Source organism: Gorilla gorilla, chromosome 5 (genome assembly GCF_029281585.2).
Source record: "Gorilla gorilla gorilla isolate KB3781 chromosome 5, NHGRI_mGorGor1-v2.1_pri, whole genome shotgun sequence".
Classification (NCBI taxonomy): domain Eukaryota; kingdom Metazoa; phylum Chordata; class Mammalia; order Primates; family Hominidae; genus Gorilla; species Gorilla gorilla.
This window is the reverse complement of record NC_073229.2, coordinates 133,093,884-133,113,033: the sequence shown is the minus strand read 5'-3', so window position 1 is coordinate 133,113,033 and position 19,150 is coordinate 133,093,884. Positions and strand designations below refer to the sequence as shown.

General features: G+C 39.4%; 1 protein-coding gene across 15 annotated transcripts in view; it reads right to left on the bottom strand.

Annotated features, from left to right (window-relative positions):
• ARMC2 (armadillo repeat containing 2) overlaps window positions 1-19,150 on the bottom strand; it is a 140,689-nt gene that overhangs the window by 45,109 nt on the left and 76,430 nt on the right. For 13 of the 15 annotated variants that reach the window (XR_008680780.2, XM_063707166.1, XM_055390736.2 and 10 more), the window contains 2 exons: window positions 15,916-16,061; window positions 7,170-7,269 (listed from right to left, as the gene is read on the bottom strand). The exons of the other annotated variants lie outside the window; for them this stretch is intronic. Coding sequence is in view for 12 of the 13 variants with exons in the window: in XM_063707166.1 (XP_063563236.1) it covers window positions 7,170-7,269; window positions 15,916-16,061 (246 nt within the window). In the remaining variant the exon portion in view is untranslated. The remainder of the gene's footprint in view (window positions 1-7,169; window positions 7,270-15,915; window positions 16,062-19,150) is intronic. 15 annotated transcript variants of the gene reach the window in all.

The window sequence follows — 19,150 nt, the reverse complement described above, 5'->3', positions numbered from 1 at the left end:
GTCAATACTGGAGAAAGTAGTTTTAAAGAACCACCTTAATAACTTAAACCATAGTGTCTCAAAACCTGCTGTTCATTTGAGTCACTTGAGAAGTCTCTTAAAAATAGGTTCTTGGGCCCCATCCCAGACCTGAATCGGAATCTCTCTGGGTGGGGCCTGAGCACCTGTATTTCTATTTTTAATTTAAAAAAATTTTTAATTAAACTCAAATTTTAAGTTGAAAATAGGTTTAAGGGTTCGTTTTGTTTTGTCTTGCTTTGTCTTGTTTTGTTTTTTTGAGACAGGGTTTCACTGTGTAACCAGGCTGGAGTGCAGTGGCTCGATCTCAGCTCACTGCAACCTCCGTCTCTCAGGCTCAAGTGATTCTCCTGCCTCATCCTCCCAAGTAGCTGGGATTACAGGCATGGGCCACCAAACCCAGCTAAGTTTTGCGGGTTTTTTTTTTTTATTGTTGTTGTAGAGACAGAGTTTTACCATGTTGCCCAGGCTGGTCTCGAACTCCTGGCTTCAGACGATCCATCTGCCACAAAGCGCTGGGATTACAGGCCAATCTGAGCCACCTGTGCCCAGCTAAGCACCTGTATTTTTAAAGCTCCCCAGGCAAATCTGATGATAAACCAAGTTGGGGAGCCACTCTGATTTAAATCAAGAAAAAATTAGAAATCTCACCACTTGAATACCCATTATTTGTCTTTATAATAATGCTTTTTAAAAAATAATATGAATTCTTGTAAATATAAATCCTTATTCCTCATCAATAACCCTCACAGCACAGTTGTATAGAAAAGTGAAACCACACCACAACCCCTCCTGTCGATGGACTTGATTCAGACTTTATATACTCGAATATATAAAGTATATTCAGACTTCTCATCTGTTGAAATCAGACTTTACCTTGACAAGAGAAAAAGAATGTAAAAATAATGGAAAATTTTGTGCCTTTTGGTATCTTCTCATGTAATTCTAATTTTTTTCCCCTTTAATGGAAAACAACAGCAGATGGGGACGGGAAATATTCTACTTCTTCCAACAGCAAGCGGTCCTGGTGCTCCCTGGTTCAAAACAGGATTTCCCCCTCTGTGGACGGCAGCAGCGACCGGCAGCTTCCTGTGAAGCTCCCCATCCGCTGATAAGATCAGTTCAAGAGGCATGTGTAGGTGACATTTCATTTATCACTATAAAGGGTTTTTTTCTTTTCTTTCTTGTTCATTTTAGATTTCTGTTTCTATGTTTTTTGAAAACGCGATTAGCCATGAACATGATTTGATTTAAAAGTGTGTCTTCGAAAAATGAAACCTATGCTGATCCTAAATGTAGTCCTCAGGCTTTCAAGACAGAAGCAATACTAACCTCCCAGAACAAAAACAGGGAAGGTCTACTGACTCTTTCTGATTGTCTAATCACTTGGCAATGGCTATGTATATTAAGAGACTACAAAGCTTCCAAAGTATTTCTCTACAACCCAAGTTAGTCTTGCAGGGATGTTTCCTAGAGCTGAAAAAAAATAATTATAGGAAGTAATAATTCTGTTTAAATAAGTTGCTGGAAGGCTGATTCAGGTCTCCACAATCAGTTCCAAGCCTCAACATTCAAGTAAATCCCAGGTGCGGCAAAGTGTCTAACCACTGCAGATCAATACACTCACATCAGAACATTAAGAGGAAAAACAAATCGTATTTGATCGGCCACCTGGAACACGGGAAACATGAAACTAAGATGCCATGCTGGTCTGAAGGAATTCTGTTTTGCTGTTTATGGCAGCCCACCCATGTGAAAATTGTGGGAAAAAAATTCTTATTATTTCTTCCTCCAAACTAGGAAGAAGAAAGTACATATTTAAGGAAGAAGAACTCGAGTACTAGAAAAAATATTTTTTAACACCTTACAGGTGCCAAAGCATTTCACACACTCAAAATTCTTTCTTCCAGCACTTATGAGCTTACTTTCCAAGCATCATCTCGGTCTATCAGGACAAAGTCTGTGTTGTTTAGGAACTCGCAGTAGTGGATAGGGCAGCTGCATAATGATAACCATTTGGAGAACCACTAAAGAAATGTTTATGAAGACTTATGGGAACTTCTGGTTAATGATTTTAGGAAGTGGTTGGGACACACAACTAATTCCTTGTAGCCTAAACTCTTTCCCTGCTCTTCTAAAATATTTTGGTTTTGAGGAAAATATAAATTATGTATTTTTCTTACTGGAAAAAAATCAAAGTAATGACTCAAAACTACAATATTTCAATCTTTATTATAAGTAAAAGTATTGAGTCAAAGTATAATTTTTTAAAAGTTAAAAACATGACTCTCATGGGCTCATAAAATGAACACACTTAAAAAGTATTTAACTCATTAATGAGGGGGCCAATACCACGGTAAACTTTGTTCCAAGCACAACTGAAGAACCGGGAATTTACAAGCACTTAAAATTTCTGGGTTATATACAAACCTGACAAATGCCTACAAAGTAATAAAACCATAACTTTTGAGGTGATCCTGTCTACCAGATTGAAACCTACAAATTAATGTGTAACTTTATTGTGTCTGGTATCTAACCAAATAGTAAACAGCAAGTTCAAACACCAATATGTTGGCCTAGGGAATTAATCCCTGATTGGGTCATTAAACAATGCCCTGGCATGCCTTTGTCAGGACATGCCTCCACCTATTCCATACCTTATCTCTAAGATTTGTATAGTTTTTCTTAATAATAGTGTAGTGGTTAAGGCTATAGGCATACTGCTGGGTTCTTAGCTCTGAGTGTACTAGCTGGGGGTATCAGCTATGTTAAAGTCTTAAAAATGTTGCACTGATGAGGGAGAAATTGACTGGCCTTGCTTGGGAGGCCTCACAGGGGAGCAGACAAGAGAGCTACAACTTGAAATATGGAATTGGCTTTGAAGAGGAGAAGTCACAGAGAAATTTCATCAAAGCCCCTTAGGCTCTTCTCATTAAGTCTGTTCATATTCAATTTTATTTTAAACTTTTTAGTCTAAAATATCTGTCTGTCTGTCTGTCTGTCTGTCTGTCTAGCTAGCTAGTGATCAATGGCTCACTGCAACCTGGGCTCAAGCAATCCTCCCGCCTTAGCCTTCAAAGTAGCTGGGACTACAGACATGTGCCACCACGCACGGCTAATTTTTTGTTTATAGAGATGAGGTCTATGTTGCCAGTCTTCTCTCTCTCTCTGAGATAGGATTTCACCTTGTTGCCAAGCTGGACAACTAGTTTCACTAGAGGCTTGCACCACCACGCCTGGCTTATGTGTTGATACTGGAGTTAAAAAGAAATTATTTAGGCAGATAGTGAGGGTAAGGAGGTCCTCGGTAAGGTTTTCCTTTTAATGAAAAGCAGCCCCCAAATAATTTCTTTTGTAATAAAGAGCAGCCTGTAAAATCAAGCTGCAGACATAGAAAGGCAAGCTAGAAGCTTCCACGGGTGAATGCTGCCAGCTGTGCCAATAGGAAAAAGAATACCTGGGACTAGGCATGTCCACTATGGCAGCTCCATCTTCCCTTCTCTTTGCTAGCCACATGTACAGTAAAGAGCAAGTAACATGGTGCTGGCCAAGCAAAAACACCATTTGTATAAGAAGAAGATTAGGTTGGGGTGGCCACCTTCCCTGCGTGCTATGTAAACATCACACCTGGTCCAACCAATCTTTGGGCCCTCTGTAGATCAGACATTGCCTCCTCAAGCCTGTCTATAAATACCTGTGCATGGGCCAGAAGTTCCACTTGGGTGCCTCTCTCACGCGCAGGAGAGAGAGCTGTTCTCCTCTCTCTTTTGCCTATTAAACCTCCGCAATTAACCTCACTCCACGTGTGTCCATGTCCTTGATTTCCTTGGCATAAGGCAACGAACCTCGGGTATTACCCCAGACAATGATGCCACTTCAGTGTTACTTTTTTTTTTTTTTTTTGAGATAGAGTCTTCCTCTGTCACCCAGGCTGGAGTGCAGTGGCACGATCTCGGCTCACTGCAGCCTCTGCCTCCCAGGTTCAAGCGATTCTCCTGCCTCAGCCTCTTGAGTAGCTGGGACTACAGGCTAATTTTAATAAGCTTGGTTATGAGGTTCCCTTGCTAATTGCAAACAAATAATTGCAAAAAAGCAGGTAAAGACTACCAAAGGTGAAGGTAGCAACCAATAGAAAAAGAAGAGAGAGAAAATCTACAAAGAAGATGCAGACATTTAAAGAACCTCATCAACAGACTCAGGCTTCACATGTGGGACAAACAGTCTCTAGAGCAATAATTAATGCTTATAATAATGACCTTTGGTATCAAGAGGTTAAGTTAGTTTTAATATCTTCTAAGAAGGAAGAGAAACATGCAATATGTTTGAACGTGATTTTTGCCACAATGATTAAGTTTAGTGATGAAAGTGATAACATGCATTTCTTTGATGGTTCTGAATAAGCATGTTACTGTACATGGTTTACAAGGTGCTCTCTATTCCTCTTTGGAAATTAAAATAATTTTAATAGGTATTTTAGTCTGTTCTCGCATTGCTACAAATAAATACTTGAGATTAGATAATTTATCAAGAAAAGAGATTGAATTGGCTCATGGTTCCGTAGGCTGTACAGGAAGCATGCTGCTGGCATCTGCTCAGCTTCTGGGGAGGCCTCAGGAAACTTTCAGTCATGGCGGAAGGTGAAAGAGAAACAGGCACATCTTACATGCCGGAGCAGGAAGAAGAGAGAGAGCAAGGGGAGGTGCTACACACTTTTAAACAACAGATCTCAAGAAAACTCACTCACTATCACGAGAACAGCACCAGGGGGATGGTGCTAACCCATCCATGAGAACTCCGCCCATGATCCAATCACCTCCCACCAGGCCCCACCTCCAATCCAGGGGATTACAATTCAACAGGAGATTTAGGCTGGGACAGAAATCCAAACCACATCAATAGGAACATAAAATTGTAATATACATCAACAGAGAAAAATGTGATTTCTTAAACATGAGTTTTGCTTTTCAGATAACCATTGGTCTAATGTGAAAATTAGTTTAGTGAAAAGTATAGTAAAATTTTATGCCAATTTAAACTTCAGGATTTTTAGGCTGGGCGCAGTGGCTCACATCTGTAATCCCAGCACTTTGGGAGGCTGAAGTGGTAGGATTGCTTGAGCACAAGAGCTCCAGGCCAGCCTGGGCAACATAGTGAGACCTCATGTTTATTTTAAAAAACAAAAAAAAAACTTTAGGATCTTTAGTTACTCAAACTAGAAAAAGCATACTCTTAGCCATACTGATATCTCTAGTCTCTCATATTGGTGAGGTAACAGGATTTTTGTTGGTTTATTCCATATGGCCATCATCTAAGCTCCAATCAGAGAAACAAAAAGTATCTATTAGTAATGCTAGAAAACAATAGCACTATTTGTGAGTACTCAATTAATGAATTTTCTTCCTTAAAAAAATTATAGATTGTAACATAACTTGAAATAAAACTGTTAAACAGAAGTATTTTCTTTCGTCCATATTTGAAAATTCTAATGGCAAGGCAAATAAATCTTCTCTAATTAAAGACACCTAAATCACCCAAGATCAAAGCATCAAAGCAAAAAGAAAAAAAAGGTAATAATGGGAAAATAAAATTATAATTAAAATTCATAACATTAAATTATAAATAAAATATATAAATAGATCTCTTTTGAGTATAACATGTAAAAGAATTCTTTTGGGCCAGGCACAGTGGCTCACACCTGTAATCCCAGCACATGGCAAAACCCTGTCTCTACCAAAAAAAAAAAAACAAAAATTAGCCAGGTGTGGTGGCACATGCCTGTAATCCCTACTTGGGAGGCTAAAGCTGGGGTAAAATCTGACAAATTTAATAATTCTCAGCAGAAGTCTTTGGCTGGGTAAAAATAAGTTCAGTGCTAGTCAGTAACAAACAGAGATTATGTTTTGGGGTGGTCTTAATATGGTTAACAAAACAAACACAAAGCTTTAGATTAAAATATTGTTAGTATATACATAAATTATTTGGTACATAAACTCGTAAAACTTACTATAGGATGTTGAAAATTTACCACATTTAAAATGAATACTTATTGTATTCATGGACAAAATATCTCACTAAGTTGATGTCACTTTAATAACTTATGAAAGTGAATAAAAGTAGACTTTGCTTTAACGAATATTTAAAAACTTATAATAAAAATTAATGCCTGTGGCCGGGTGCAGCGGCTCACGCCTATAATCCCAGCACTTTGGGAGGGAGGCCAAGGTGGGCGGATCATGAGGTCAGGAGATCAAGACCATCCTGGCTAACACGGTGAAACCTCGTCTCTACTAAAAGTACAAAAACAAAATTAGCCAGGTGTGGTGGCACACCTGTAGTCCCAGCTACTCAGGAGGCTGAGGGGGCAGAATGGCGTGAACCCAGGAGGTGGAGCTTGCAGTGAGCCAAGATATCACCACTGCACTCCAGCCTGGGTGACAGAGTGAGACTCGTCTCAAAAAATAAAAATAAAAAATAAAAATAATGTCTGTATGAAATATTATGATTTGATTAATGAGAAATCATTTGTAAGTTCTTCCTTTTTTAAACAACTATATACATTTTTGCCTTGATTCATTAAAAGTAAATTATTTCATTTAAACACTTTACCTGGAAATGTTACCTTTTAAATATAACAACGGGGTCAAAGAATTAGAGAACTTAAGGGCTAGAAGAATCTTCAGGGACTATCCAGTGCAGGGGAACTGCAAACCTTAATTTGCATCACAAGTCCCTGTGGTTCTTGTTAAAATGCAGATGGCTAGGTAGGTCCTACCCTACCCATCTGACTCAGTAGCCTGGAATGAAACCTGGAAGAAATAACCCTTGGGGTGAGGTTATACCCCCACCCCCACCCCAAGGTGACTCCCAGGTAGGTTGTCTACAGATCACTGGGAGGAAAAATATTGTTATAATCTACCACCTTCCTTCCTACACCAGGAAACTTCCTAGAACATCAACATTTCATTTCTGACTCATACAACTCCTTCAACTCCTATAGGTAACTTACTGCTTCCCAGGGCAGCCCATTATACATTTAATCGAAGTTTCTTATAGAAACCTATATATTCAAAACATAAAGACATTTAACATGGGCTTACACAAACACATTAGTGTAAAGACTCATTGAAGAATTAAATGAATGAAGAACTGACCTGCTTCTTCTGGTATTTGTTAATTAGATTCAGAAATAAGGCATAACATCTGGAATAGCTGGCCAAGGCTGTGCAGCAGTCACGGTAAGAAGTAAGTTTGCTGCAGAAATGCCAAATGGGAAAATAAAGGTAAACTTGTTTTTCTATAAAATTCAAGTACACATAGTATCACTTTAAATGCAGACCTTCAAAACATTGCCCAGTTCAAGAAAAGGAGTCTAAAAATACTCGACACATCAGTTCAGAGAAGCTGCAAGGAGGCTTCCTGCTCTAAACTCTAGTGAGATGGATCCGGAAAAATTTAAAAGGTAACTTACGTGTAGGTGTACACTATCCACATAATTCAGAAAACACAAACTTACATGAAATTTATATGAAATCTGGTTGGATACCAGTGAGTCCCCTGAGACCACATCAGAAGCAAATGTAAAACTGCTTTAATAGGCCAGGCGCGGTGCCTCACGCCTGTAATCCCAGCACTTTGGGAGGCCAAGGCAGGTGGGTCACTTGAGGTCAGGAGCTCAAGACCAGCCTGGCCAACATAGTGAAACCCCATCTCTACAAAAATACAAAAATTAGCTGGGTATGGTGGCATGTGCCTGTAATCCCAGCTACTCTGGAGGCCCAGGCAGGAGAACTGCTTGAACTCAGGAGGCAGAGGTTGCAGTGAGCCAAGATTGAACCACTGCACTCCAGACTGGGCAATGGGGCGAGACTCTGCCTCAAAACAAACAAACAAACAAAAAACCTATACATTCAAAACAAACAAAAACCTGCTTTAATATAGTAGATTGGTAGTGCTATACTAATATTAGGCAAAATAAACCAACCTTAAGGCAGAAAGCCTTGAAAACAGCTTCAAAATTTCTAAAGCAAGTAAGCAAGCAAGCAAACAAAACCCGTAAGGCAATATTGACAAACCCACAACAAATCAGGAGATCTTCATATATTTCTTCCTAACTGATGAATCAATAGGTAAAACATCATTAATATGTTAAAAACTTGACCACATACCAGGCCATAAATAAATCTCAGTAAATTTTCAGAGAACTGGTATCTCAAAGACCACATTCTCTGGTCAAAGTGCAATTAAATTAGAAATCATTTAAAAAATAAATTTAAAAAAAACTTTTTTTTTGGAAATGTAAGAACACCTAACTTATAGGTCAAAGAAACATGAAAATTACAAAAGAAATACTTAAATACAAGTAATAAATAATATTACAAATCAAAACTTGTAGGATGGGCCAGGCACAGTGGCTCACGCCTGTAACCCCAGCACTTTGGGAGGCCGAGGCAGGAGGATCACTTGAGGCCAGGAGTTCAAGACCAGCCTGGCTAACATGGCGAAACCCCGTCTCTACTAAAAAACACAAAAATTAGCTGGGTGTGGTGGTGCATGCTTGTAGTCTCAGCTACTCTGGAGGTTGAGGCAGGAGAATCGCTTGAACCTGGGAGGCGAAGGTTGCAGTGAGCCAAGATCACAACACTGCACTCCAGCCTGGGTGACAGAGTGAGACCTTGTCTCAAAAAAACGAAAAACAAAATAACTTATAAATACTCATTTCCTCTAATTAGTATTTAGAGGAAAATTTATAGGTTTAAGGAGGCTGAAAATAAAGGAGTCATGTTTTTTACTAAAATAGAAGAAAAATATGATATATTCACAGAGAGTTGAAGAAAAGGAATAATAAGGATAAGAGCAGAAGAAATAAGACAGGAAGCAAACATACAATAAAGTGGATCAATAATATATTTGTTCTTGGTAAAAGCTAATAAAATAGGAAAGATTTTGCAAGACTAAGAAAAAGAGAAACAGCATGAACAATCAAAATTAGGAAAGAAAGTCAATATTAACAATGAAGAGGCAAGGTAACACAGTGGTTCAAAGTATGAATTCTAGAGCCAGAATACGGTTTGAACTGCAGCTCTATGACATACTAGTTGTGTGATCTCGGGAAAATAACTAAACTTCTCTATGTCTCAGTTTCCTCATATGTAAAATGATAATGACAATAATAATACATATCTTAAAAAGTTGTTATAAGGATGAAAGGAATTCGTATTTGGAAAGTATTCTGAATATTGCCTAGCATGTTGTAAGTGCTATACGAATATCTCTTAAATAGGAAAAATAAATAAAAGGGGACATAATTAGAGATAAAACAGAGATTAGAATAATAATAAGAGAATAGTTGGAGCAACTTTTATATTATTTGAAAACTTAGATAAAATTATCAAATTCCTACAAAAACATAACTTTTTGAAACTGAACCAAGTAGAAATGAGAAACATATAACCATATGGGAAGAAATTGAATCAGTAGTCAACAATATTCACACACACATACACACATATATACCCTGGATAAAAATAGCATTTTGAGCAAGTTTTTAAAACTTTTCAAGAAGCCGATCAGCTTTTTACAAATTCTTCTAGGAAAGAGAAAAAATTGGATTACCTCCCAACCCATTTTATGAGGCTGGTATAAACTTACACTAAACCCAGACAAAGACAATATGAGAAGAGAAAAATATAGGTCAATGTAACTCATGACCACCAATGACAAATCCTAAACAAAATATTAGTTAACCAAACCCAGCAATATATAATGGCTTAACTTGAGAAACTTTATTAGTGTAATTTACTATATTAACAGATTTAAAAAAGAAAATCCATAATCAAAAGCAATTTAGGTAAATATGATTTATCACATACACACAACTGAAGACAAAAACCGCAAGATTATCTCAATAGACACAGATAAGGCTTTCAGTAAAATTCAACACTCTTTCATGGTAAAAACTCTCAATAAACTAGGTACTGATGCCAGGCGAGGTGGCACACGCCTGTAATCCAGCACTTTGGGAGGCTGAGATGGGTGGATCACCTGAGGTCAGGAGTTTGAGACCTGCCTGGACAACATGGTAAAACTCCATCTCTACTAAAAATACAAAAATTAGCTGGGTGTGGTGGCACATGCCTGTAATCCCAGCTACTCTGGAGGCTGAGGCAGGAGAATCGCTTGAACCTGGGAGGCAGAAGTTGTAGTGAGCCAAGATCACACCACTGCACTCCAGGCTGGGCGACAAAGCGAGACTCCGTCTCAAAAAACAAATCAAAACAAAACAAAAAACTAGGTATTGAAGGAACAGACCTCAAAATAATAAGTGCCATCTATGACAAACCCACAGCCAATATCATACTAAATGGGCAAAAGCTGGAAGCATTCCCCATGAAAACCAGCACAAGACAAGGATGCCCTATCTCACCATTCCTATGCAGCATAGTATTGGAAGTCCTAGCCAGAGCAATCAGTCAAGAGGATGAAATAAAGGACATCCAAACAGAAAGGGTGGAAGTCAAACTATCTCTGTTTGCAGAAGGGTACTTATGAAAACCTACAACAAATATTATTTTCAGCTGGTGTAACCATAAAAATATTTCCTTTAGAGTCAGAAGAAAGACAACAGGCCCAACACTCACAGATGATTCTACATCTAGAAAACCCCACAGTCTCAGCCCAAAACCTCCTTCAGCTGAGAAACAACTTCAGCAGTTTCAGGATACAAAATCAATGTACAAAAATCACTAGCATTCCTATACACCAACAACAGCCAAGCAGAGAGCCGAATCAGAAAGGCCATTCCATTCACAATTGCCACAAAAAGAATAAGATACCTGAGAATACAGCTAACCAGGGAGGTGAAAGATCTCTACAATGAGAATCACAAAACGCTACTCAAAGAAATCAGAGAAGACAAAAACAAATGGGAAAACATCCCATGCTTATGGATAGGAAGAATTTGTACCATTAAAATGGCCATACTGACCAAAGCAATTTACAGATTCAATCCAATTCTTATCAAACTACCAATGACATTCTTCACAGAACTAGAAAAAAAAAAAACTATTTTAAAATTTAACATGGAACTGAAAATGAGCTCAAATAGCCAAGGAATCCTATGCAAAAAGAACAAAGCTAGATGCATCACATTGCCTAATTCAAACTATACTACAGGGCTATGGTAACCAAAACAGCATGGTACTGGTACAAAAACAGGCACATGGACCAAGGGAACAGAACAGAGAGCCCAGAAATAAGGCTGCATACCTACAACCACATGATCTTCAACAAAGCTGACAAAAACAAGCAATGGAGGCCGGGCGCAGTGGCTCACGCCTGTAATCCCAGCACTTTGGGAGGCCAAGGCGGGCAGATCACGAGGTCAGGAGATTGAGACCATCCTGGCTAACACGGGAAACCCCGTCTCTACTAAAAATACAAAAAATTAGCCAGGCGTGGTGGGCACCTGTAGTCCCAGCTACTCGGGAGGCTGAGGCAGGAGAATGGTGTGAACCCGGGAGGCGGAGCTTGCAGTGAGCCGTGACCGCGCCACTGCCCTCCAGCCTGGGCGACAGAGCAAGACTCCGTCTCAACAAAAAAAAAAAAAAAAAAAAAAGCAATGGAGAAAAGACTCACTGTTTAATAAATAATCACGGGGTAACAGGCTAGCCATATGCAGAAGACTGAAGCCGGACCCCTTCCTTTCACTATATGCAAAAATCAACTCAAGATGGATGATGGATTAAAGACTAAATGTAAAACCCAAAACTATGAAGACCCTGGAAGGTAACCTAGGCAATACTATCCTGGACATAGGAACGGGCAAAGATTTCATGACAAAGACACTAAAAGCAAATGCAACAAAAGCAAAAATTGACAAATGGGATCTAATTAAATTTAAGAGCTCTACACAGCAAAAGAAACTATCAACAGAGTAAACAGACAACCTATAGAATTGGAGAAAGTATTTGCAAACTATGCATCTGTCAAAGGTTTAATATCCAGGACATATAAGGAACTTAAACAAATTTACAAGAGAAAAACAACCCCACCAAAAAGTGGGCAAAGGGCCAGGTGCGGTGGCTCACACCTATAATCCCAGCACTTTGGGAGGCCGAGGCGGGTGGATCACTTGAGGTTGGGAGTTCAAGACCAGCCTGACCAACATGGAGAAACCCCGTCTCTACTAAAAATACAAAGAATTAGCTGGGTGTGGTGGTGCATGCCTGTAATCCCAGCTACTTGGGAGGCTGAGGCAGGATAATTGCTTGAACCTGGGAGGCAGAGGTTATGGTGAGCCGAAATCATGCCATAGCACTCCAGCCTTGGCAACAAGAACGAAACTTCGTCTCAAAAAAAAAAAAGTGGGCAAAGAACATGAACAAACACTTTTCAAAAGAAGACACACATGTGGCCAATATGCGTATGGAAAAAAAGCTCAGTATCATAGAGAAATACAAATACATTAGAGAAATACAAATCAAAACCACAATGAGATACCATCTCACACCAGTCAGAATGGCTATTATTAAAAAGTCAAAAAATAACAGATGCTGGCAAGGTTGCAGAAAAAAGAGAACACTCATACACTGTTGGTAGGAGTATAAATTAGTTCAATCATTGTGTAAAGCAGTATAGTGATTCCACAATGAGCTAAAAGCAGAACTACCATTTAACCCAGCAATCCTATTACTGGGTATATACCCAGAGGAAAATAAATCATTCTACAATAAAGATACATGCACGCTAATGTTCATTGCAGCACTACTCACAATAGCAAAGACATGGAATCAACCTAAGTGCCTATCGTTAACAGATTGGATAAAGAAAATGTGGTACCTATACACCATGGAATACTATGCAGCTATAAAAAAGAATGAGATCAAGTCTTATGCATGAACATGGATGGACCTGGAGGCCATTAGCTCAGCAAACTAGCGCAGGAAAAGAAAACTAAATACCACATGTTCTCACTTATAAGTGGGAGCTAAATGATAAGAACTTATAAACACAAAGAAGAAAACAACAGATGTTGGGGTCTACTTGAGGGTGGAGGGTGGGAGGAGGGAGGGGAGCAGAAAAGATAACTCTTTTGACTATTGGATACTGGGCTTAATTCCTGGGTGATTAAATAATCTGTACAACAAACTCCCGTGACATGAGTTTACCTATGTAACAAACCTGCACATGTACCTCTGAACCTAAAATAAAAGTTAAAAAAAAAAAAAAAAAGGGGTGGGGGCCGGGTGCGGTGGCTCACGCCTGTAATCCCAGCACTTTGGGAGGCCAAGGCAGGCGGATCACGAGGTCAGGAGATCGAGACCATCCTGGCTAACACAGTGAAACTCCATCTCTACTAAAAATACAAAAAATTAGCTGGGCGTGGTGTGGGCGCCTGTAGTCCCAGCTACTTGGGAGGCTGAGGCAGGAGAATGGCATGAACCTGGGAGGCGAAGCTTGCAGTGAGCCGAGATCACCCCACTGCACTCCAGCCTGGGCGACAGAGTAAGACTCCATCTCGGAAAAAAAAAAAAAAAAAAGATTCAGGGCAAGCATTTGACAAAACTTAATACCCATTAATGAGAAAAAAAATCATTAATCTTCTAAAGGGTAGTTAGGAAAACCTACAACGAATATTATTTTCAACTAGTGAAACCATGAAAATATTTCCTTTAAAGTCAGAAGAAAGACAACAGGCTCAACACTCACAATTTTGTATTGAACTCCTAAACAATGCAATAAAGAAGAGATGAGGACAGGGGAAAGAATTATAATAATTGAAAAAAAAATTTATATGCAGATAATTTGCATAGAAAATTCAAGAGCATCTATAGACAAACTCCTAGTCCTAATGTTCATCAAGATTCTTGGATATCCTTCCTGTAGGAGACAGCTAAAATACATAAATAAATAAGTAAATATTTTTAAAGAGCTATCAATGCAAGATTAATAAGTTCATAAGGAAGGGAAAAGAACAAGAAGAGTTTGGATTCTTTTTTCTTTTTTTTTTTTAGATAGGGTCTTGCTCTGTTGCCCAGGCTGGAGTGCAAGTGGCACTATCTTGGCTTACTGCAACCTCCACCTTCCAGACTCAAGCAATCTTTCCACCTCAGCCTCTCAAGTAGCTGGGACTACAGTCACATACCACCATGCCTGGCTAATTTTTTGGCAGGGGTTGGGGGTGGGGGGCAGCGCTAGAGATGGGATTTCGCCATGTTGCCCAGGCTGATCTCAGATTCTTGGGCTTAAGTGATCCACCCACCTTGGCCTCCCAAAGTTCTGGGATTACAGGTGTGAGCCACTGTGCCTGACCAAGAGTTTGGATCTTAAAGGAGAAAAAAAGTGAGAGATTTGAAGGCCAGGCAGGGTGGCTCACACCTCTAATCACAGCACTTTGGGAAGCTGAGGCAGGAGGATCACTTGAGCCCAAGAGTTTGAGACCAGCCGGGGCAACATAGCAAGACTTCGTTTCCACAAATAATAATGATAAAATTAGCTGAGCATGTTGGCGTGCACCTGTGGTCCCAGCTGCTAGGGAGGCTGAGGCGGGAGGATCGTTTAAGCCTGGGCAGTCGAGGCTGTAGTAAGCCATGTTTGTGCCCACTGCACTCCAGCCTGGGTGACAGAGCGAGACCCCATCTCAACAACAAAAAGTGAAGGATTCATCTTATAGCAAAACTCAAATTAAATCTGTAATAGTAAGTACAGTGTGGTACAGGTCTGAGGATAAACCAAACAGAATGCCCAGAAACAAACCTGAAATTATATGGAACCTTCTGTCTGATTGACAAAATCAGTGAGAAAGGACGGCATAGTCAGTAAAAGGTGCTGGAACAATCAACTATCCACATGGGAAAAATATGAAGTTGGACCCCTACATGACACTATAAACAAAAATAAATTCCTTATGATTCTACAATGCATTAGATAGGTAGTAATTAGGTATCCAGAACAAAGCTCAGGGAAGTGCAGTATAAAAAGATCAGATCTGGAGGGAAGGAGGGGGCTGGGGCTGAAGAACCACATGTTGGCTACTATGCTTACTGCCTGGGTAACAATTGTTGAGACCCCAAGCCTCCACGTCATACAATTTACCCACGTAACAAACCTGTGTACCATTTAATCTATAATACAAGTTGACATTCATTTAAAAAAAAATCAGATTTGGACTCACATCCTCATACAGGGGTCCTGGGGTCAAGTACCAATTCAGTCTTCAGGAAATTTTGCATTTCTTTACAACTACAACACTATAGTTCAAGAAAAGCCCCAGGCTCCCGAGAAGAATCATTATGTAAAAATACTGACAAAGAGCAGCGCAGGAGGAAACAGAAATGCATAATTCAAAGACAGTTCTGAAATTTAACAACATCTTGCTTGGAGGCAACCTGGATTCAAATGATCATTATTTCTGGAAGAAATAAAGTAAGTGTAGACTTGACTAGTGAAAGCTTGAGCCAAAGTTCAAATAGCTGAAATAGAATAACCTTCTATTACAAAGTCACATCAGACTTTCTAAGCATTGATCCCCTTTTTTGAGTTAAAACTCTTGTTTATTTCCTAGCAAACTGGAAGGTTTGCTGTGTTTTGTATACAGTTTTTTATCTCAAATAAGCTGAGAGGAAGATTAAACACACACACGTAGCTCACAACTCACCAAAGAACTAAAATGACTTAACAACCAATGAGTTTAGAATCACAATAGAATCATATAGACAATGGGGTCATTTGTTTGAATTGTTCATTTTTAACTTGGGCCACTAGATTTACCCTTTCTGGTAGGTGAAGTAAAAAGAAGGAAAAGGATTCCTTGCCAGTCACACAAGCAAATATTAAAGATAACCCCAAATCTAAGCATTAGCATTTTTGAAGGGCTACTTCACGTCTTAGTCTACCTACCTGAATATTCTGGCAATATTGGTACAGACGTCCTTGTTACCCTTGTACTGTTCCATTGCCGTGCAGAGCTGGGGAAGGGCACTGATGTTTAGGAACTTACTTCTTACTAATGATGAATCAACCAAGTTTCTCAATGTAGCAGTCACCTAGGATAAAAGCATGCTTGTGCCATGTTTTTTAAACTGAAAAAATATAACCACACAAAACAGCACAGTACAATTCATTTCATAAATTTCCTTATATCAGTAGCTAAGCAAAGCTCCCGCTATGCATCTCCCACCAGGGAATGTGAGCCTAGGCACAAGTAGCAACAAATGAAAACAAAGAAAGCCTAATTTGGTTGAAAGGTAAAGAAGGAAATATGAATCTTAGTAAGCAATTAGTATACCCCAAACCCAGGGTTAAACAAATCATCATCTAGGTTTGCTAACACTCCTAAGATCTTCAGCTGGCCCTGTGATAGCCACATCCGTTCTGCAGATTAGAAACTTCTTGTTCTATGTTTTTCTTTCTTTTTTTTTAATTTTATAGGTATTCTTGTCTGATTGTTCTATGCTTTTATAAATAGCATCAGATAATGAATGAAGTGGCCAAGGAATATTTAAGATCTTTAGTCTCATTCTCTCCCAAGAGACAAGTATTAAGATCTCACAAATTTGTCTTATTTTATTAAAAAAAAAATTCAGGAAAGCTATCTACTTTAGCTTCGTCAAAGAGTCAAGAAGAGAAGAGTTTAGTAAATCATAAAACTAATGTTGTTATCTAATAATTTTAATACGCAGTGTGCTCCTTCCTTGTGGGACACTACAGGAAAGCTACTGGTTAAGAGCCCGTTCAGCCTCACCACCCATCAGCCTGGGTTAGTTATTTAACCTCCCAGAGCTCATTTTTCTCATTCAATAAAGTAGAGGTGATGATGCTTCCCTAGTAGTTGTGAGGATTCTATGAGATAAGATGTGTGAATGGCATCGCTGCCATCACTTTAGAGTCAAATGACAGGGATTCAAGTCCCACATCTCTTCCTAGTGAAGTGCCCAGGGGCAGCCACTCCTTCCTCCACTTCCCCATTTTCTCATCTGTGAAAAGCGGGTGACAAGCACTGCTCACCTCGCGGGGGGTTCTGTGTAGCAAATGGAAACATGTAGCACTGTTTTTATTACTTATCTAATACTGTAAAGCATCATGTAAACATAAAGCATCCTTACAGCCATAGTATATCAACTTTTAAAAACAATTTTTAAGATGACATGATTAGTTTTTCCTTATAACAACAGCAACAAAAAGATACATTAAAATATAACTGACTACCCTAAAAACACAGAAAATGTAAAAAAAAAAAAGCTTCAAATAAATGTGTACATGTCTTTTGCAATCAATTCAATTATACAACGATTCTGTAAATTCTTCCCTGAAAGTTTCAGTATCCCAAACATTGGAGGTGAAACAAACTACTTGAGTATTCCACTTAACTCCATAGATCTAAACAATGTCACAATGTAGTCTTCTTCTAAGCTAAGGAATGGGCTTTTTTTTTTGGAGACAGAGTCTCCCTTTGTCATCCAGGCTGGAGTTCAGTGACAGGATCTCGGCTCACTGCAACTTCTGCCTCCCCCATTCAAGCAATTGTTGTGCCTCAGCCTCCCAAGTAGCTGGAATTACAGGTGTGTGCCACCATGTCTGGCTAATTTTTGTATTTTTAGTAAAGACAAGGTTTCGCCATGTTGGCCAGGCTGGTCTCAAACTCCTGGCCTCAAGTGATCCAAGCACCTCAGCCTCCCAAAGCGCTGGGATTACAGGGGTGAGCCACTGCACCCAGCCAGGAATGGATCTTTTGTGAAGACTAATGAACCATTCTAGGAATTCCATTGCTGTCATAAAATGGAAAATTCTCATCATCTGACCCCGTTTCCACCTGTTCTCCTGAGACAGCCCAGGCACCGGAGCACTACTGGTTTACATTAATTCAGAGGATGCCTCAAAACTGTCTTCCATGGAGACGGAAGAGTACAGATGCCTGTGTAACTCCCATGCAGACAGACATCATGGGAAACCATGAAATACCCATTCCAGTCACTGCACACCAACAGTTCCTTTTCCCTGGTCCCCAAGGCATCAAAGATGGGACATCCCAATCCATAGTCATCTTCACACTCGCCACATCTAAGCTCTGGCAAGGGACATTGCCAGCAGAAAGGACCATAGTTTCCTTAGGAGCTTTTATTTTCTTGTTTCAATCTCAATTTTTTCTCCTTCTCAGGCCTTATTCTCACCTCATTAGCAAAAGTTTAGACAGCTCAAGGTTCTTCTGCCCCACATACATAACTTTCATAAATAACCCAAGTCAGGAGAGAAAGCCCACATTTATATGTGACATGTCATTTGATTGAAATTCCTACCCATTTACTGCACGTGATACACACAGTTGAGTAATATACAATACCTCACATATTTCCAAATTTGTCATTTGTGGTGCTGGTAGAAATAACATGCATGAAACATATACCATACATTTGAAAAATACACAGCAATAGCTCAATAGATGACACCATCAACCTAGTTGCTCAAGCAGAGACATCCCAGAATCCTGCCTTTCTGCTTTCTGTTACTCCAAGCCATATTGGCTTTTTGTCCATAGCTCCCAGGATGATATTCAGGTCCCTGACCATGGTCTACAAGGCTTAACAGATCTGTTCCTTCTCAACCCGTCAAGCTTCATCTCATACCATATATGCTCCCATAAACTCTACTTAATGCTAGGTTATTTAATATTATGTTTTACTATCTGTCTACTCCTCCAGACTAGAAGCTTCATTAAGGGCATAAACCTTGTTCATCCTTTTCACCATTGTACATCCAGCTCCAAGTCCAGTGCCTGGTACATGGTGGGCGCTCAATAGGCATTTATTAATGGAATGAATGAAGGGGTGGACATCTACAAAGGAAAGACTGGGATATCAGAACACCATGGGCTAAGCAGACAATATCTCTGAGGTAGACAGATTTTAAGATTTTTTTTGAAAGCAGAGGAGTAAAAAATAATGGATGAAAGAAAAATGGACTCTGTAGTTACCCAGCTCAGGCTAACTTGTCTATGTTTAAGACCTTTCAGAGGCCGATCAGTCGCTTCCTCTTCCGTGTTAACAAAGCATCCTGTTCCTGCCTCTATAACCCCCATCCATCACAGAATAAAAAATAACGGATGAAAGAAAAATGAACTCTCTGGAAGGGGACCAGC